Source organism: Centruroides vittatus, unplaced genomic scaffold (genome assembly GCF_030686945.1).
Source record: "Centruroides vittatus isolate TY-2023 unplaced genomic scaffold, ASM3068694v2 contig_958, whole genome shotgun sequence".
Taxonomy (NCBI): domain Eukaryota; kingdom Metazoa; phylum Arthropoda; class Arachnida; order Scorpiones; family Buthidae; genus Centruroides; species Centruroides vittatus.
In genome coordinates this window covers 1,245,302-1,267,891 of record NW_027122637.1, presented here as the reverse complement: position 1 = coordinate 1,267,891, position 22,590 = coordinate 1,245,302, and the positions used below count along the sequence as shown (strand labels likewise).

At 26.5% G+C, this 22,590-nt stretch overlaps 1 protein-coding gene across 4 annotated transcripts in view; it reads right to left on the bottom strand.

The window, feature by feature from the left end:
* Positions 1-13,442, bottom strand: part of LOC136985341 (BTB/POZ domain-containing protein 3-like) — a 33,597-nt gene extending 20,155 nt beyond the window's left edge. The window contains exons 1-2 of one of the 4 annotated variants that reach the window (XM_067282605.1): positions 13,247-13,442; positions 13,070-13,167 (exon numbers count right to left, since the gene is read on the bottom strand). In XM_067282605.1, the coding sequence (XP_067138706.1) occupies positions 13,070-13,137 (68 nt within the window). In that variant the 5' untranslated portion in view covers positions 13,138-13,167; positions 13,247-13,442. Of the gene's footprint in view, positions 1-9,328; positions 9,649-9,685; positions 9,938-9,998; positions 10,128-13,069; positions 13,168-13,246 lie in introns of those variants that run through there. The other 3 variants (XM_067282602.1, XM_067282604.1, XM_067282603.1) reach the window with 3 other exon arrangements.
* Between the last annotated feature and the right edge of the window lie 9,148 nt (positions 13,443-22,590).

Sequence of the window (22,590 nt, the reverse complement as noted above, 5' to 3'; positions counted from 1 at the left end):
AAGAGTAATGAGTCAGCAGGAAATAAACACATTTTTATTCTTAATAGAAGTATAAACGGAAAGGTTCTAAGATTATGTAATATAATAAATCTTAGTGTATCTGAAACATAAAAATTACTTTAATTTTTTTCTTTCTTTCCTTTATTGTACTCTCCTTAATTTAATATATATATGAAATTAGCATCATCTCTCCCCCTTCATAAGTCATCTCTCCTAAATAGAGAGGCAACTTGACTTTTCGGTATAAATATGGCGGAACAATACAAAATTTATTATACAACAATTTTAATATATAGGCTTAAGTTCTCGTCAACTCTCCTACTCTTGTCAACTTCCCTGTAATGGAACCCGTTCCTTTTTATAATAAAGTTTAACTATTATTATTATTTAATTTGTGATTTAAAATAATTTAGTTGGTAGATCCTGTTAAGTTCTCAAAAATAATAAATGAGTTATATTATTTTTCTAAAGATTAATTAATATTAAATTAATCAGTCGTGTTATACAATCTTTACAATAATTACCTAGATATTTTACAACAATTTAATTTTTATTTTATTAACTGTAACAGATTTTTTAAATTAATTTTTTGAATAATTAGTTAATCTGAAATATCTCTATTTTTTCATTCTTAATTTGCGATATATGTTATAACTCAATAGTCAAAATGATTTAAAGTAATTATTCTTAATGTAAACTGAATTGTTTAGAACTTAACTCTATTTATGAATTATTGCAAGAGTGTCAATCGCTTTGGATTAAATGAGCTGTTTTGTCTATCATTTGTAAGTTGATCTAAATCTCAATAGGGTCGACTGTTAATGATTGGTATAGAAAAATGATACCAATCCGAATTTTCCCACGGAAATTCATGAAAATAGAAGTTGGATTCGAATCCAACCAGCATTATACATTTATACTATTCATTCTGTAGCAGGATAAACTAAAAAAAAAACAAAATCAAGGATTAGCCTATATTCATTTGTCATTAATCTGAAAGAGCTATAAAATTCTGCAGCGACAAACAATTTAAAACTATAGAATAAATGTAAAATATATTTTAAAAGAAAACTGACTAAAATGTGTGTTTTTCAAAGGCAATTATGAAGAATTATCATATAAAAAAGTTTTTTTTAACTAATTAGCCAAAGAAGAATAAAAAATTACTTATTTAATTTGTTTTAAGAAATGCGTTTATTTTTATTAAAATTAAGGATTATTTACATCACTTCATTGAAATGTTTTGCTTAATCTATTTCTTTATCCAATTTATTTCTAGTGAAAGGTTTATTTTCAGAAAATGTACTGTACAAATGTAATATGTATATTGGATTTTGATTCAAATAAATGATAAATTGCTATACATTAGCAGATAATGTTTGATTAATTAAGGTCAGATTTTAGTATTCTGAATGTCTTTCTCACAAATTGATTTACAATGAGATATACAAATACAAGACTATGTTTTACTGTGATAATTGGTGAAGCGCAGAGAACTGTTTAAATAGATTCGAAACATAGAAAACGTTTAAGTATATTAAGGTAAATATAGTGTGTTATATATAATAATAATAACAAGTTATAATATAGTTTGTACTGAAATACATCAGCGTAATTTGAATACAATTTAATATACATATTGGATTATAATAAATTATAAACTGGAATAACGCCTTACATTATTTGCTTTTGCAAAATTTAATGCAGAATTGGTATCTTTAATTAGTTATTTAAGTGCATAATGTTATTACTCTGTAATGAAATATAGAAAAAGTGAAGTTAAACGATTAATATAAAAAACATTGGAAATATTTTCATCCGACGGTTGCTTATGAATCACGTACAGAATATTAACCAAAACGATTTAATTATGATTATTGGTATTATGAGTTCAGTTTCACTCTCTACGTAACATACAATCATAAAAAATCAGAAATAATTTATACGTTTGTTAATGAAAGTGACGTTAATTAATGAAAAAATTTGATTATATGAAACTAAAAATATTATTTAAGTAACTTATTTCAGAAACATCATCTGAAATTTGCGCTGTTATAAGTTGAATTCTCAAAATTTAGAATTACAAATTTAAAAAATACAATAGTAGACTTTAAAACATAATTTAAAAACCAACTTCATATGACATTTTCATAAATTCTAATCATTAATCATGTATTACTTTTATCGTAAGTGTTCTAGTTAAATAAATAAACAATATGCGAAAACTATTTTTGTTAAAGTAGGTTTATCACTAAACATTTTTCATAATACTGTATATCATAGACTATGATTTTACGATTTAATCAGTTTATGAAAACTTGTTAAACGGTTCGTTGTAAATTTAACTCTATTTTCTCATTGACTTTAAAAGTGTTTTTTCGTAATAATAAACTTTAAGCTATAAAATATCACTTTAAAATAATCATAAAAAATACAGTATATAAATATGGTATTTCGTACAATCATAATAAAAATGTAAGGCTTTGAAGCGAGGATTATTATATACAGAAGGTTATTTGCTAACTAATAGATTTGTATTTGAAACATAGCATGTTTTTTTTTTTCCTTTTCCAAAAGAGCGGGAACGTTGAAAACACTTTGATCGAAATTAGGTAGACTATAAGAATATGACTGATTACACATTCAACTTTATTAACGAAATACAAATAAGTTTGGATCATTTCAAACAACGCAACTTTAAAGTGTTTTGTGCATTAGATGCTCGATCAATTTAAAAAAGAAAAAGAAACGGATTATTGCAATAAAATTGAAAAATGGCTAAACAATAGGTGAAATTAAATTTAATAGTGATTACTGATTTTGTTTCGCGTGCTTTGAATTTCACAAAAATAACCATTGGAATAACAGTTAAATTGTGTACAAGAATATCAGGGATGGTGCGATAGTCAATCATAAAATGCATATTTCTGTTACTTACATGTTAATCGAAAGTTCTTTTTAATAATATAAAAGATGATATAAACAGTAATGGCTTGAACTTATTCTAAGTTTGAAAGTTAAGAAGGAAAAATTGACTTTTAAAAATGTTTTTCTTTACTTTAAATATTTATTTTTAAGTCTCTTTTTATTTAGCAAATATCATTGCGAAATATCATATTTCTATCGTTATAATTAAGGTCTTTTCACATTTTACAAACTTTTATAAAATTAACTGAAATAATTGCATAATATGATGTTTTGATGTTTACACGCGTTACATTATTAACTTAAATAACTTAAAACAGATATAAATGTTATTAAATTTAACTTTATTTATTACAGATATAATGTATTTAATATAAATTGCTAGAATATATAATTATATAGATTGAATTAAACCCGATTATTAATTAATTCAATTAATTATCGGGATTAATTGAATCAGTAGATATCGTTACTTCATTTTCTCTATATTAAATTAAAATATTTGAATTTTAAAAGCATATTTAAAATGACAGAAAACTTCCAATTGTAACATAATTATCCTTGTAAAAATAAATAGCTCCAAATGTATTATTAAAAATATATATATTCTTTTCTAAAAACGGAATTTTAATGCATTTTATGAAGTGTTTTAATATTTAAAAATTTTAATAAATAGGTATTCATTAATATATTATTATTTCAGATGAAAATCAGAAAGATTGTCAACAACTTATTCGAAGAAATCAAGATAATGTTATTTTGAAATTTTAATATTCGTTTTAACGATTCGAGTAGAACATTTGCATATATATAAGTTATATTTTATGAAAGAGAAAATTCGGATGAAATGTTTGACTTTTAAGTAATTACAGTTAATCTAAAATTTATATTAACAATTCATTCTAATAAATTGAGAACGTAATTAATAATTTCTCGTTAAATTATCTCTTTCCATCAAAATTAAGCGTCTCTATTCTTTGCTTTTCGGCTAAAATATTTTGAAAATAAATAAATAAACGAAATTATGATATTTGTATTTGATTTATTTGTAAGTAACAAGGGCGACAAAACATCTCGTGTTTTAAAATAAATAACACAAGATAAATTATTATAAAAATAAGTAATGAAAAAATAAAATAAAATAATTTAATATAAACTTACAAAATAGAAAAAAAAATGAATAATATAAACTTCTCAATAATAAAACAATTTTCTTTGATAAAAGAATTTATATTAAGAATTAATGAAAAGTGTCGATAAAGACACGAACGAAAATTATTTAAGAAATTCTACTAAATTTGTTTAGTCTTATTAGGCTACAATTTGAAAAATTGTAAACCTATAAATTCCCGACGTCGTCCGTTTGCCTGTCCGTCTGTCCTTCCTTAATCTCGAGAACGGAATTAGATAGATGAAAGCCGAAACCAGATATGGGAACCTTGGGCAGAAGGCCCCGATTAACTATATATGAACTTTCGGTTTTCATTAAAAGTAATGTTATTTCAATTCAAAAATTTTCTCCTGAAAGCAGTTAATAGATGATCGACACGACTCTATTATTAAAGGAAAAGTACGATGTACGGGGGCAAGCCACTACTAATTTGAGGTGAAGAGCATATATTTGAAATTAAATAAATTAAAAATATGATTTAAAAATTACAGCCCGGCATTGTGGCGATGACACAATAAATATTTGCTTATTTAAGCATTACAGTACATTAAGTAATCCTTAAGATTATAATAAAAATTATTATTAAATCAAATAAATTGGAAGCTTTCCTACTGTTGATTTTCCATTAGTTAATGCTATTTTTATTTATTTATGGTTTTTTAATTAAAGAAGGCAATAATAAGAATTTCTAATCAAAATAAAAAAACCGTTTCATGAAAAATGTACAGTGAATACGTTATATATGTTAAATTAAAAGATAAAATAAATAGTTTATTCTGTATAAATCTATAGATAAAAGATAGTTGTATATAAAGTGGGTCAAGTTAATTGGAAACGTTTTTAATAGATTTTAAAAAATGTGGGTACATTTTTATATAAAATTGAGAAGACCAATTTAATACGGCACTTTTTCGGAACGTAACTACCTTGTTATACGAGGGATGTGTATTTAATCATTAGGAGAACTGATAAAATTGAACAAAAATTTACACGCGCAAAAAATGAACAGAAATAGATGCACTTGCTAGAGTAAGTTAAATAATACAATGAAAAGAATATTTATTAAATTTGATAAAACTTATAATAGTTTTCAGGCAGGTAGAAAAGGAAAGTACAGCTATTTCTCCATTAGAAATAGAAAAGATTTGAATACGATATGCTCAGTGAGAGATCAACTACATATAGCCTAAAAGAGAAATTAAAGTGAACATTTTCGAATATATATTGTATCTGTATAGTATATGTAATGCTTTATACATTAAAAACAGTGTCTCAGCATAATAATTTTGCTTAATTAGAATCGTTTACGTACCCTATGAATTGTCTGACATTCCGTTTCTCGAAAACACATCTCTACGAAATTATCACCATCGTCTTCTAGTGGTTCTCGTTTTCTCTATGTTTTCCTGTATATTTCCTATATAGGATATATTGTGTATATATAGAAACTCGAATATAAAATTTCTATGTATGTATATGAGTAAATAGAAATCGGTTCGTTTCAAGTTTCGTTCTTGCCTACTCTTAGAATTAAGTATCATTCCACATTTCTGATCAGGTTTTTCTAAAATTGTGCAATATTATGTTAATATTTGTTATTTTTGTGTTTTAAATGAAACTAGATACGCAATTTTTTATAATTTTTACACCAAAATTTTACCTGATTTCAGATATCCATAAACACAATATTTAATTAAAGTGACATAATTTTTAATTCAAATAAACATTAAATAGCTGAAAACAACAAGAAAATGTAAAAAGTTATTAGGTACAAAGATGATAAACGAATAACCATAATACCGTAATAAATAAAATTAATTTTCCGTAAGAATAAAATTAAATCTATGGAATCCCAAGGAGTTTATTTTAATTCTAGCTAAAATTTAATATAAACCGTGTACTGGAAACGCCAAGGATCTATGTGAAATGTGGGAAAACGAGATTTTTTGTGGAGAACCCAAAGACGTGGATTTTGTGACTAAAATCTGTTTTAAACATAAGGAGAATCTTGAAATTTTAATCACAAAATTATGGCACTTAGGTTGAGAACTGGAAATCATGTCTAACATTGATCATTTCCAGTCCTCAACATGACATTTATTTGAAAAATAACTAAGGTTATGATGAATATTAAAATACTTATAACTATGTTTCTTCATTTGAATTAAGAAATAACTGTGTTAGTTTAAATAATACTCGATAATAAATATATAATGAGATATTATCAACGCTATAATAACATTATAATATAGGCCTACTCTAGATATGTTAAAACAAATTTATTTTAGAAAGATCTTTCTGAAATATATTTATGTCTGTTTAAAACAATCATTTGAATTTGCTGTTAAATAAAACAAATTCAAGTCAATACAAATAGCTGAAATAATCAATACTTTTTTCATTTCAACCACGAAAATTACATTTGGAATAATCACCGTAATGTCCATATTATAAAAGATAAATCTTAATGCTAATAGATTATTATTTAACATAAGAATTCTATTACGTTGTGACCCATTTATTATAGCGTTTCATACACGCAGTAATGGTGTAAGAAAACGTTAACGTGGCTGATACGATTAAATAAAATAGGACGTTCTGACGCAAGCTAAATCTTTCTGAACCTGAAATAGGTTACTAAATACCGAATATATTAATACATTATAAAGCATTCACTGAAAATTTTATGAGTTGTTTTAACCGCAATACCAATAAATCAATTCCTAAATTTATTTCAAGGAAAATAAATAAGTGTTTAGAAGTAAGAATATTACTGGCTCTAATTATTTAAATAAAATATGATTTACGACCTCTTAGTTTATGCAATTATATTTAATAGTAACTGTTTGTTAATTATTAAAAATTTGTATATACTAAAAATAATCAAAATAGAAATATATATATATATATATATATATATATATATATTTAAAATTTAAATATATACATATTAAAAAATAAATTATCCATAAATTAAACTAAATTTACATAAATAAGATTTAGAATTTGATATTTTTGGTCAATTGTAAATCTGATTTTTTTTTATTAAAGCATAATTTAAAATTCTATAAATAAAATAATTTAAACGATGCCAAAACATAACGCATTACTTTCTGGTGTAATTCTATATAATTTGCCACTCCCTTATATATAATTTTCAAAATAGAAAAGTCGTAAAATTTACGGTATTTTCATAGAAAAATATTAATTATTATTCTGTTTATTTGTTTTAATACTTTCTACTCGAAATTTATGAAATTTGTAACAAATTGTAGAAAATTAATTTAATATCGGATATTCAGCTTTTCATTCTTTTGATAAAGTAGTGATTACAGTATTCTATAGTATATATCAGGGGTGGACAAGCAAGAGTTCAGTCGGAGCCAAAATGTAGGTTTTGCAAAATGCATGGGAGCCGCAGTACTGTACTGTCGTGGCAGATAGTATGGTAAGGCGCGCGATTTTATTATATAATATAAATATAATATAAAACAAATATTGAATTTTTTAACAAACATATTTTCACAAAATTATAAAAATAAAATTGTAAAAACGATAATAAAAAAACAGAAATTAACACTTTCAGCAAGAGCCGCATGTAACTCAAAAAGAGTTGCATCCATGTCTGGTATATATTATAGTCTTACATTCGAAGAAATAAATAATTAACATATATTATTTTTCATACTTATAATGTAGCATAAAATTACAATCAGATGAGATTATATAAAGATTTATACCAGTGTTAAGACAACAAAATTTCAGTTATTTATATTGAATATGCTATTAAAATGAAATTGTAGAAATTCTAAAACCACGAAAAGAATGAATTAAGTGAATAAAGTAAAGAATGAACCACGACATGCATTTAATTGTTTATTCTGTGTTGTGAATTGAGTATCCGAAGAATTAAAAATTTTAAAAATTCAAAATTTGTGATAATTTATAACACAGAAAAATTCCTAATTTTACTTTATTGAGAATTTAAATGATAGATGAAATTTGCATTGCCAAATTATATTCTAAAATATCGTATTAAATGAAGAGTCCTTTAAAACTACACGCTAAAGTCTATCAACAACATTGTTATTAGAGTTATTCTGTATAATTATGTTAATTAAAATGTTATACAAACTTTCAACTAATAGAACGATATTTTTATTAACAAATTCGTTTAAGTTTTTATGAAATTGATAAAAATTTGATATATTCCATTATTTTTAATATAAAAAATATGAGTTAAATTATTGGCATAATGAAATTCTGTGTTATCTATTACGTTAACAATTTTTTATTATTATTATTAATATTTCTTATTTAAGCTTATCTTACGAATTTTAAGTTTACATTTTTTAAACTTAAAATATTCTTAAGTTTACACGAACAACATTCTTAGTATAAGCATATCGTGTTAATTTGTAAAATGCTATAAAAGATTTTATACATTAAAGTTTTTTTTTAATTCAAGGAAAATTATTTCTTTAAATAAATTAAGAAAAACGGGATAAAGAAGAAATTTTTATATGTTAACAAGAAAAATACGTATTAAAAATATATAAATTAATGCAAATGTTTTATTTATAATTTCGGTTATAAAATTTGATGTGATTCCTAAATACTGAAATTTTTAAAACAATTTTTTGATTTTTACCCAATTTTTAGAGGGAAAAAATAAGAAAAAGGTTTAGCAATTCAATTTTGCAAAGAATTAAAATTATAGAAAATATTAATTAATTAAGGTAAGCAATATTTTTCAGACATGAAAAATATTGCTTACCTTAATGAACTGAAAAACTGAACTTCCCCTCGTAATTATACAGAATAAATGAATTGAATTAAGTAATTAATTAAAATGACTAACTTGTAAGAATAATCATTACTTCAATTATAAACTTTTTAATTTGTTTTTCACTATATTCATTATAACTATCTCGTACGAATTATCTATTTAAAATCATTATAATTACATAGATTATCACAATAATTTATAAAAATTTTAATAGAAGATAGACAAATAAACAATAATTTCAATAATTATATGGAAGCAAATATCTTTCCGAGAAAGGTTATTTTTAAATAAAAATTAACCTGCATATTACATTGATATTGACAGCTATGGTATAATGGAAAATTATCAGATTTGAAATGAGAACACAATCAAAATGAAATATTTAAAGAGAGGAGTTATTTACTTCATAGATTAATTTAATTATAAATAAGCATAACCCTTACCGTAAAAGATTTTCAAACCCAATGGGCGAAATATCATTGACTCTTACGACCTTGGCCTTGTCTGCCATATCTCCCGATAAAAGAACCTTAAAAACGGGACTTGTCATAGCTAAGAGAACTTTATGCCCCGTATATTTCTTAGCAGAAGAGCCGGGCCCGACTATAAAGGTAACATCGGTAAACGTCTTCTTCTCTAATAGGGAAGATGTCCTTTCGACCAAATTTTCTCCCGCCATTTGTCACTCGACATCCTACGTCAAAAGACAACGTAAATTAGCTGGTAAATTCTTTACCGACAGCGATTTACTTTCTTCTTTAACTTTCTCTTATATAATTGGTTAAAATTCGTCCAATTACGGGTAAGCTTATAGAAAATTCTTTCAATTAATTGGCTTCACCACGTGACTTTTCCTTTCGTTCGTATCTATTATCCAATTGGTTTAATTCTATTTCGTCACGGCTCGTACGTCAAATAATCTTTTACTTGTCATCGAGCCGGAAGCGAATAAGATTAATCTGTTTCCTATTTCATTAATATCATAATTTTTAAAACTGAAAAGCTGTAAAACCATAGTTATAGGCCAAATTATTATAATAACTGCGCAATTACTTTATGAAATTTTGAAAAATTCTTAAATTTCGATATTTCTTAATAAATTCAAAGTCTTACCTCCCAATTATATACTGATACATTCCCGGTAAAAAACAAAAATATAATTTATTTAAGCATCGAATCCGAACGGAGTAACGTCTGTCTAACGGAAGTTCGGCCAATGATCTGCGTTTCGATAACGTGTCTTCTTCAGTCTGTTTGAACGTCATTGTCGTCATGACAACGTGACGGAAGAAGGGGAGCCGAACCACGTGACTAACGTCCCTCGGTGACAACGAGGCTGACTATGGGAGGGGCGTCTACTGGAGTGATGAACGAGCCGGCTCACACTACAAAGGTATTCAAACTGAGACACGCGTTATAAAAGAGTGGAAAACAACCGAGTTCACTTATTTATCTTTTCGTATCGATTTCTCGGAATCTTTTCAGAAGCCATCACAAATGACATACATATATAATCTCCAAGGAATTTACCTCGTACTGGGTCATATCTAAATTAACGAAATTATCATCAAAACGTTTTAGCGACGTTTCTATTTTACCGAAGTATTCTCGTGACGTGTTAACAGAACTTCCCCTCGTGAATTTCCGCGTGACGCCAACATAATTCAACCAATACAATTATGGGAATTCTGACAAAAATACTATGTTTAATTGACTCGACGTAGGATAATGTTTGTTAGAATGTATCACGCTACAACTTAAATTTACTGCATTTTATATTAAAGGCATAAATTCTTTCATGTTAATAATATTTCATTTACTTGTATACGTACAGGTTCTAATTAAATAATTTTATTTTTCTTCTACGAAAACTTATTACGGTGTTACCATACTCTGTGAAAAGAAAATTAGATCATAACTCATGGTGAAGCAAATTTAATTATTTTAGCTTCTTGCAGAAATAATATTAGGAGAATTATTTATAAAAAGTGATTAAACTCGCAATACAACAGACATGTGTTTTTCCTTACAAATGCAGTTCTAAGTTTAACAAATGCTGGAAATTATCCTCGAATTCTATGAAAACGACACATACTTAATTTTTCTATGAATTTATTTCAGATTTCAGTTTTAATGGCTCCTGTGCATACAATACTGGGTGTGACTCACTCGCCTTACATAAAAATGCCCAAATCGACAGGTGTTAGTTTCTTCATGACCTGGATGTCTTACGATTAGTATCGACTTAACAAATGTATTTGTAATGTTTCACTTTTACTAAAGAAAAATGAAAAAGTAACAATAATAATAAGTAGGAAGTGGAGTTTTGGGCGTGGTCTCGATGAAAGCTTATCCAAAAAGAAAAAAATTATAATTAGGAGAAGGATATAGGTTATAGAACTGTTTACAATATAGGTCTATCTAAAACTTCTACGTTCTGAGAATGGAAAAACAGCTAATTATTATTTTGTATAATGATCCTTATGCTCTATTAACAAATCGATATGTTAAAATCTAAAAACCCTGCCAATAAAAATGAAAAAGTTTTAAAAATTTAAATCAAATCGGGTTCTTTATTTTTTTTCTATTCCTAATTAATAATATACTTTTATTAATTGAAGGATTATTATTATTCTTTGAAGGTTTAAACTTAAAATTTAAGTTTAAAAATATATATATTTATTTTTAAAAATATTTTTAAAAGGTTAAGTTTCTCTTTAAACATTTATAACTAGATAAAATATGTATACGATGCTATTTGATTGATGCGATAATTTCATAGAATTGCTATGAATTCATTACCTTAATTCCTTCAATATACTGTGTATAGTGAAGAAAGTTACCTGTAAAGCTGACTTTACTGTTGAAATTCTTGATTTGCAGAGAAGATACTACTCGTGTAATATGATATTTTATATTACTTAAAACTGTGTTTAAAAATTCAATATCGTACATAAATATCAGAGAATATAGTCATACTAAAAGTAGTCATCGAAATCAATATTTTAAAATACTCTGCAAACTATTATAAACACAAAAATTTGATCAGAATTGAAAATTCTGCTTGCTTCTTTTTTATATTGTAAACATATTGAATCGAGTCTACATTTAATTATATATAAATAATGCAAATAACAGTATATGTTCGTTTCACATTTTACATTGTAAAATTAATATTGAATTATTAGTAGCTGTTAATTACAATGTTATAAACTATCATAATGCATAAATTTATCTATATAAATATACAAATAAATATATTTATTATTACGCTTATAGCAGTACGATATGTGTAGATTATTATTTTAATTAATAATTAATATGCTCCATTTAAATAAACATATTATTTATTACATATAATAATATTAAATGTATCTTGTTGTTATTGTTATTGTAATTGTTGTTATTATTATTATTGCACATATAAGAACACATATGTAATTTACTTTATTTTTAATGACATATATCCGGATTATGGTATTAACTGCATATTATTTTAATATTATATTCTAATTTTATTGTTAAATATATTAGAAGAATATGATTATTAATAGAAGGAATTAATCAGATTGTAGATTAATGGTTTAGTTCTTTAGCTCGATTTAAAGTATTATTAATATATATAATATTATATTTTATATATATGTACTTTTTATGATCAATTATTTTAGAGACGATATAAAAATATTTAAGTCTATGCATGCCAAATACCTAGAACAGTTGTATTTAATTATGTAGAATTTCTTAAAATATGATATTTATATAATATTTATATTTCTACTTACAATTTTTAATGAAGACATTACGTTTACAATGCTCTAAATTCTAACATATATTTATATTTTAAAAGTATTTACAGTTCATAATACGAGAATGTATAAATAATTTGGTTTTAATACTTGTATTAAATATCATTAACAAATACAGTACTTATACTTAATGTTTTAAAATTTGTAAGTCTTAAATTATCGTTTTAAATGTATTTAAAATACGAAAAAGTAGTGTTTTGAGTGGCGATTTAAATATCTCAGCATGAAAAATGGAGTTTTATCGACAAATAATCTGATTTGATTTTATTCTGATAATCCGATACGGTCGAAAAAAGCAATTTTGGTTAGAATAGCATTTTAGTAGCTGTATAAATGGTGTCCTTGGTAGATAAGAAAGGTTAAAAGTAAACTTACATTCTTCTGGGCATTCTGGCGAGAAATGTGTTATGAAGGGGTTCCGACATGGTCGAAGCACTGAGCATTATTGCTAGACAGCTGTTTGGATCTCACGTCTACGACGGAAAAGGAGGAGGTCACGGTTGGTGGATACGACTGGATAAATTATGTAGATGGAGAAAACGTCATACTCACTATTACCATTAAGTCGAATTTTTTATAGCAAAAAAAACTTCACCCGCGAATCAATATCAGCTGACGAAAAGACTAAAGAATGTACTTTTTAAATGGAATTGGAATTAGGAAAGGTATTTTCGCTTTTATTTGATTAGAAATTGCGGATTTCTATAATCTGTCCTCGAGTATCTTTCGTGGAACGAATAGAATGTTCTTCAAAAATCACGCAGGAAACGATTGGAAGATTCAAAAAAATGTGATCCAATTAAAAGATAGTAAAATATTAGAAAGTTTAACAAACTTTTAAATAGACCGAATTTTATATCTAGGTCCATGATTTTATTTTCATTTTTTATTTTTCTGTTTTTACTACTCCAAACCAAAATTATTTAACTTTAAAATCACAAATATTTTCACAACTTTAACCTGTAGAAACGTGTGATATAACACATACAGGCTCTTTCGTAGTATTAATATAAAAGGAAACAATTCGATCAAGGTCGTATCTTAAATTGGGTGGAAAGTTTATGAATAATAGATGCGTTATATAAGTAATTGCTATTCTTCGAGCAATTCTTAGACTAAATAATCGATTTTAACTCGTTGCTGACATTAAGATGTGGAAAAGTGTGTCTCGGAATGTCGGAAGGATTGGCTGAGTAATCTCTGATGTCGAAACGTAGTCTCGAGCATCGTCATTCGTCAAAATCGCCAAATAAGGAAAATTTCGGGAGTTAATATTTGGAAAATACTTTTTAAAGTCGTTATTGGGCAACCACTTGTCGCAATGTCAACTAGTGTCACGTGGAGACAAGAAAATTACCATCCAGGATATTTGCTGAAGCGTTGTGTAGCGGAACTGATTATCAAACAGAATTCATTCAACGTATATCACGTGATTTGAAAAGATGATAATGTTTCGGTTTTTAATAATCGAGAAGCAACATTTCGTATTCAAAATCGTCCCAAACGAGATGAATGTATACATTTACGTTTGCACACAATTTAACGGAAAAAATCTTAATTGTGAATTGATTCAACAACATTCCGTAATCGAGTATATACTTTAACAACATTCAATTATGGGATTATACTAAATCGATAGCTCTTTAAATCATAAAACATTTTTAAAACTTAATTAATCAAACTTATTATTATCCTTTCTACCTATGCATGATAATTTAAATTTAAATAGTTATGAATCATTCATTGTTTCAAAATTAATCCAATTTTCTTTTATATAATTTAAAAATAATAAAATTTATAAGATTTTTATTAACATTTTAGCCTATTCGATATTAATTGAAGTCTTAAAATAAATTGAATCGTGAAGAAGTTGCATTTAAATTTGTTTTAAAATGTTTACATAATTTTGTATTTATATAAAATTTAAATACATTTATTCACTTTAATAATAACAAATAATCGCAAATTCTTACTACTGTATATTATTTTTTTTCGATAAAGTTAATGTAAAATCAGTTTTTTAATAATATATATGAAAGTTTTGTAAAATAAGTATTGTTCATATAACTATAAAGTTTAAAAACATGTTTTATTTCTTAAAGTAACAGATATTATATTAATTGAGTGCATTAAATCACTTTAAATTGTATTAAAGAAACGATTTAATTGATTGATTGTTCATTCTAGGACAAATCTAATACAAAAAAGTTCTTCGTATTCCATTAAAAAGAGAAATATGATGTTCTTTGTCAGTGGATGGTCCAACAATTAACCATTTGACCATGAACAAGAATAAACATTGCGTATTCGTGTATTTATTAAAATAGATTGACCAACTTTCTCAATTTTTAGAAACACTTTCATTTGGAAACTATTAGTTAGATTTTTTAAGAAAACGATTTTGAAAATCAGTTTATTTTATTACTTTTATATGTTTAATTTATTCGTGATTAAAAAAAATTATTATTGCCAATTTGCTTTATATTTTTATAGACATTAGTTAAATTTTCTATATGCTGTCAGTTTCTCGAAATGGATTTAATTTTTTCTTGAAATTAATATAATTTCCATTTCTAAAAGAACAGATTACTTAGAATCCATTGATAACAAAGACTAATAATTTGATCTCTTTAAACATTTTAAGCTAATTTGCTTCGTTTAAAATCTTTTCTGCAATAAATTTTATTACAAATTTTATCAAATAAAAATCTAGTTTTTTACAAATATTATCGACAAAATTTTGTAGGTTTGTCCATTTTTGAAGAATCGAAGACACCAAATGGTTGAAGTGGTTCCCCGGGGAATGCCACACCCGTTGGCCGAGCATCCACTCATAACTGTAATTACCGATGAGTTGTGGCCTTGGTTTAAACAGTAACGACCCAAAACTATTATAGATACGACGAGAATTATGTACAAAAAATTTATTTGTATAAATTCAAGAACTTCGGTTTTATTGAATTTCTACGATCCGTTTGTAAAATCCTGTAAAATACCAAACGCAATTCAGACGGCAATTAAGACGATTTCTCAACATTCGTTCGAAAACGTAATAGACTGATTAATATTGGCAGGAGATTATCCAATTCGTAGAATTCCTTATGCAAATATGAAAAAATGACAACTTGTATTTTTGTACCCGTACCAAATAAGCAAAATTGGGTGGAGTGGCCATTTAGTTCGTGGGATGGGGCTAGCTACAATTAATATGAGAGCATCTAAGTAATGAGTCCTTGGAACATTGCGTTGACAATCACCTTGAAAGTTAATTAGAGAAAGTGCTACGAAATCTGTCTATAATTACTTTAAATAAAATAAACAATAAATTTAATTTACTCATAAAATTTTAATGATATTTTATACATTTTAAAATTAAATACTTTTTTGGTAAAAATCTTGTACGGAGACAATAGAAAATTCTTAAAATTTACAATAAAATTCGTTGTGGAAATGAGATCGACACCATTACCTTCATTTAGTTTATGAGAATATTGATTACAATGATTCTAATTGCTAAGTTTCAGAAACTTTTAAAATTAGAAGATTAAATTATCTCTCTGAATAATTCTTTTATAAGAAAGAAGGGAGAATAGATTTTTCTTCTGCTCTTAATTTCATGTTGTACTTTTAAAACTCGTTGATTGGAATTGAATGAAATAGGTTATAATATCTACTTTGCAAATGTCTATTTAAGCCAGCGAAAAATAAAAATAAAATGAATTTTCTGTTAATCTAAGAGATTGACGATGTAATTATCTAATTATATTTATTAGAATATACTAGAGGATTTATTGTGAAATAATACGAATAATTTCAAAGATATAAAATGTAGTATCGAAATTACTATATGTAAAATAATAAATTAAAATGTTATATTTGTTAATAAATTTTTCGTATTTGATTATTAATTACGTTAAACATTATAAATAAATAAACAACGAATGCGAGTATTAATTGTTAAACTACCTTTAACTAATACTAGTTAGGCATAACTAACTGTCTATTGCGTAGCGCTTTTAATCCCCGCGGTCGTTAAGAAACGATCGTGATAAGTATATTAATGTATAAAATAGTTCATAAACAAAATGAAGTTTGCGTCATTTACATTTTTCATCTAGAATTTTAAAATTAGGTCATTGATCCGTCGTCCATAAACGTTTCCCGAGCATTATTTTCTGCAACTGACAATAATTTTCTCGTTCAGCTAATTAATGACTACATCACTTGGAATTAATAAACTTCGTTACTAAGAAATTCGGCAAACCTTTTAATAAAAGTATAGAAATAAAATTCAAAGTTTGGCAATAAATAAAATTACCGGTATTAATTTTTTTTCTAGTTATAACATTTATGATATTAACTTTTAAATGTTAAATAAAATATTAATACAGCTATTAGAAAACACTATTTTTTTAAAATTTAGTACTGGAAATAAATTTAAACGATGTTAAAACACGATACGACGATAGAATTATTGTACTGTACATCCGTTAATTTAACTATATTTCACGAAAGATATACCTATTTTAAAAACTCGTACACGTTGTTTTAATCATCGTCGCTCTCGATGACGTTTCGTTAACACGCTAGAATTTCATTCTTTATCAATGATACAATCGGCGAGGATAAAGAAATTTATATTTTAGCCGCTACTTCGTGCGGAAACATGATATTTTTAAATCCGCGTTAATAAACATCAATATTTTATAGATATATCTCCTCAAAACCGAAAATAATTATTTGTTTTAGATACATAAATTATCGTAAACTCTACGCGTTATCTTCTTGTATTTTTTTAACGTTTACACCTTTGGTATTGGATCCATTTTTAATATCAAGATTGATAATGTCAAGAATGTCGATCCGAGTACTTTTAAATTACAGACCGATATAAATTTTCTTGAGTTTTATAATCAGATTTCTATATCCTATGGGAAAAATGATTTATAGAGACTATAATAATATTTGAAAATAAGAGAATATAATAAATCCAGATACAGCCTAAGCGCTTTATGAATTTGTCAATACTTCGTACAATACAGGATATGTGTTACGAATTATATAACTTTGAAGTATAAATTAACATCATTTATTTAATTTGTTTGTTTTTATTAATAGAATAATAATGTAATGCAAAATATTGGATGATTTATAGTTTATTAATTGAAATGAAAATTTCATATAATTTTCTTTTTCATTAGAATAGAAAAAAATATAAGATAAACCACGAAAATAAATATTGAGACTGATATTTACTTTACAGTTTAATATTTAGATACTTTAATGTTTGTTTTTATTAATTATAAATGATTTTACATATTAAAATCCTGATAGTTTCTTAAATAATCTTTTTAACTTTCTCTGAGAATATCACCGACCAGTGGATAAACTACTGAAGACTGGTGCCGAATTCGTGCCTGATCAACGAGCTGGTCGCGTAGAGTTTTTCGGGTTTACCCGCGTAACAGCTAAACAGGAGCAGTTTTTCATCAAAAGTCCTCCCGGGAAGTATCTTCCTTGGCACGCGTAACTTCGCCAATTTTATCAATCCAGTCCAATCTCGGCGTACCAACTAGAAAAATATCTTTGATTTATTGAAATTGAATAATATATTTTTAATACGAAGTTAAATTCACGCGAGATTAGATAATATGAGGTATACAATTAAATTATTTAAAACTAAAGTTAAAAAATAAAGGTATAAGTTTAAAATCTTATGAGATTTTTCACAAAATCAAATTTTATAACCTTATTGAGTAAAATAGAAAGTCTCTTAGCGTTATTAACTCTTGGCGCTAAAAAGTTGTTAGTATCAAAGGTCAGAAACAAAAAAATTCACACTTATCATTCACCTCTTACGTTAGAAAGTAATAAAAATGCAATATCACTGACTATACACGCTCAACAAAAGAGAAAATAAAGTCATTATATCTGCCTGTTAACTCCTATTTGGGAATTAAATATCCAACAATTTACAAGTTATCGCACTTCCAGGTAATGCAGAATGTTGCAAGAATATTACCAGAAACAGAATATATATTGCGGTTATAAATGCAAGCTTAAGGCGGGGAACGGTTCTAATTATCAGTCTACATCATCTGGGCTTAAAAATTATCAGTAGATTAAAGACAATCAACTGCTATAGCAATTCTATCAAACTCTTCGTTTGTATTTTGCTTGATTCTCTGAAAATATACTATTGTCAATGCACTTTAAATATGTTTACGTCACGACTAATATTTAATTGTTAGACTAATTATATAATACGGTTTTTCTAACATTCTTTCCTTACTATACAACTTTCTATTTCAATATTATTAGCTTAAGTATTGAACAATTGAATCGGTTTATTCTGCATATTACTACGTGTATATACTGTACTCATATGTATTTATTTCCTCCCTACGGTACTAAAAAATCATTTTTCTTTGTGCTCATCGTGGATTGCCAGATCTACAATGGAGAGGGATACTTACGAAAGACGACACCGACATATCCGAATAAATCAACTCGCGAAAATTTCTAAGCCGATTTAGAATTAATCAGGATTCCTCCGAACAGTAGGTAAATATAGATGGAGGTAAAGGCCTTTCTCCATCTATATTTACTAACGGCTATTCAGTTCATTGCATATATACCACGATGTATTAGTATCAAATATTTTTTGCCCATTTTGCATCATTGCCTTTTTCTTGCAGATCGCTGTTCGACGATCGGACCCCTTTCTTATAGATTTATTAACAAATAGGAGTTGAATTGTTTACGATTTTACTCTCCCGGCTATTATGCATACATAACAAGGGAGAGTATTGAAATCGTGTTAAATTTGGACCCTCCGAGTTTTTGCAAATCTCCACGTTTTCAGACCCACTGAACAAAAAACAAAAATGGAAAGAAATTCTGTGGATGTATTTGTGTGTTGGGGTCTATTTCGTTTAATATCTCAGAATGAGGTATAGATTAAGAAACGAAATTTGGCATGGTAGCTTCTGTATGTGGGGCATTGATGCTATTAAATTTTGGTAATTATAGGTCGAGGGGTGAGGAGATGTTTGGTGTCACGTGTCATATCTCGAGAGTGGTCGGAAAATAATTTTACTCGTTATTAACATTTACAATTTTTCATAAAATTCATCACTACCCTCAAAATTAAGCTTTTTGACATTTTATAGTAATTAAAAATATAAAAAGTTTTTATAACAAACCTCATAACAGATGGCGCCGCAACATACAATATTATTTATTATGCTTAATGATATAAAATTAATTTTTTAAAATAAAATCTCATAGCAGTTACGCAACTCGTTGCTGGACTTTTTTATTCATACATTCGTTTTACATTCATAGTCCAAAATAATCAGAAGTCATCGCAAGCCGTCTAACGCGTTACACAATAATAATAATAATAAAAATTAGGGTTTTATTTCTCAAAATTTACGTCGGTTCAATCGAGCTTTGTCGGTAACGTACTGTACAGTACGTTTAATTTAGACTAGTTTTTAATGTTTTAAATACTCCCAAGATACAACTGAAAAACAAGAAGCTATTGTAAAGGATGATTCGTTTTTTATTAGATAATTTTCAAGGACTGATTCTTCCAATACTTTCAAACATAAAAGCTTATATAAACATATTCAAAACTGCATAGTTATAAAGTTACAGGATGTTTATACGTGGGCAAAGCAAACAACGTGGAGGTATCGTCTTCCCTGTTGATTAAACATCCTGTAATTTTAAAACTATGCCGTTTTGAATATGTGTTTATATGAACTTTTATTCAATTAAATCTTCCGTTACTGTTTTGCTGTATATTTTTAAGGAATTAAAAGCTATTGACTTTTTTTCTTAACTGAATCTTAATAACACCCTCTTAATGAAGAGGAGTCATTAAGATCCGAAATGCATTTCCTCTAATAAAACTTATATCAACCAATGCTCCTTGTGTGATATGTTACTGAGGGAAAAATAGCCAATGATCTTTTATGTTTGAAAGTATTGGAAGAATCAGTCCCTGAAATTTTTCGCAAAGAAAACGAATCACCCTTTACATGAAGAAGAAAATGATAAACATCTACTTCGTGGCATTTGTATTGTTTTTCTAACTTGTTACTATAGTTTGGCAAAACTCAACTCGGCTCAACTATTTGGAAATACTGAGCCGTGGTGTGTTGTAGCAAATCTCATTTTTGAAATTACATTCGTAATAATAACGAATAGACAGTATGTCGGATATGTTTTCGTTTATCTGTTATTAAAATAAGAACATTCGAATAAAAACTACTTGAGCATTAAGCAATAGAATAACAAACAATTTTTAGATTAAAAGAACTATTAAAGTAATAAATGATATTTTAAAATGAGACAAATGACAATCATAGCAAAACGTGTAGAGTCCAAATAATTCGAAGTGGACGGGACAAAGACTTCCTCAAATTACAAAAAACTCGGAATGTGGACCAGAGCCGAGCCGAGCTACGAGCCGATTTGCGATTCTGGACTTTGGCCTAGAGTCGAGCCGACCGTCGAAATTCTGAGCTGTAGTTTGGCACACCTCAATTGTTTGGTCTTAATAAAATTATTTTGAAACACTTGCATTCATAAAATATTCTTAAAATTCGATATTTACTATAGACTTGAATAAATACATTATATAAACGAAAAAATGTGTGTACTATTGAAATTTCACACGTTTACAAAAATTGTCCAAATACTTTTACAAAATGTTTTCCTATAATTTAAGCTAAAACAATTATCTGAAATGTTCTGTGCCATTTTGAGAAACTATCTCAAACGCAAATAGGATGGAAAGACAAACGTAATAAGCATACAATAAGGCTACTCTACTGCAGTTATGTTTATTAAAACTATGAACACAATCCTGAATAATTTTGAAATTACAATTCTCCAAATTTCTATATAAATAGATACATATCCCATGTAACTTTGAAACTTCCGTTTTCCATGCAACACTAAAACATAAGAATTATTTAAATAAATGTTTACGTTTCGTTTTTATCTGAATATTTAATTTAATTAAAGAATAATTGATTTAGATCTGTCATTTGACATTGTAAAAGAAACTGAAATACCTTTAGTATGAAATATTAGTATGAAAAAATAGGCCTACATTTTAATACATTTTATTATTATTATTTACATTTTGTTATTAAAATATGCAATGGCTGTCTACCCAATTTCTGTGTATAATATACTAATTCAATTCCACTTAGATATATACGTTTCTTTGTATGAGACGGGATATATTTAATTCAATAGTGAACTTAAATAGTATTTTATTATTATTTAAATAATTATGCTTTGCATTCCTGTATAAATATATTTTGCGACGTAATGCAAATAGAAGTACAGCATATTATTATAAAGCTTTTATTGAAGTCAGTTTTAATATTATAAAACAGCCTATTTGTACTAAAACAACATAACTTTATCTCTACATTTCATATTTTTGTGTTTAGATTCTTTTTCCTTGTTAGTTTCCACTCTATTAGTAACAATAGAAATGTTTCCTGTGAGTTATCACGGATTCACTCGGTTCAAAAGATTATAAAATAATTAACAAGTCCATTTATTTTTACAAAAGTTAAGCAAAAATACGAACTATATTTTCTGTATCACGCCGAAGTAAAGCATCGGTTGTATCTACGATCATTCCGCCTCTAATCGCTATATATCAGTTTTATGAATACATTTATTGGGCTGCAATTTGAAAAAATTGTAGACCTATAAATTCCCACTGTCGCCTGTCCGTCTGTCTTTCCTTAATCTCGAGAACGAAGTTAAATAGATGAAAGACTAGACCAGATATGGAAACCTTAGGCAAAAGACCCCAATTAACTATATATGAACTTCTGGTTTTCACCGGAAGTAATGTTATT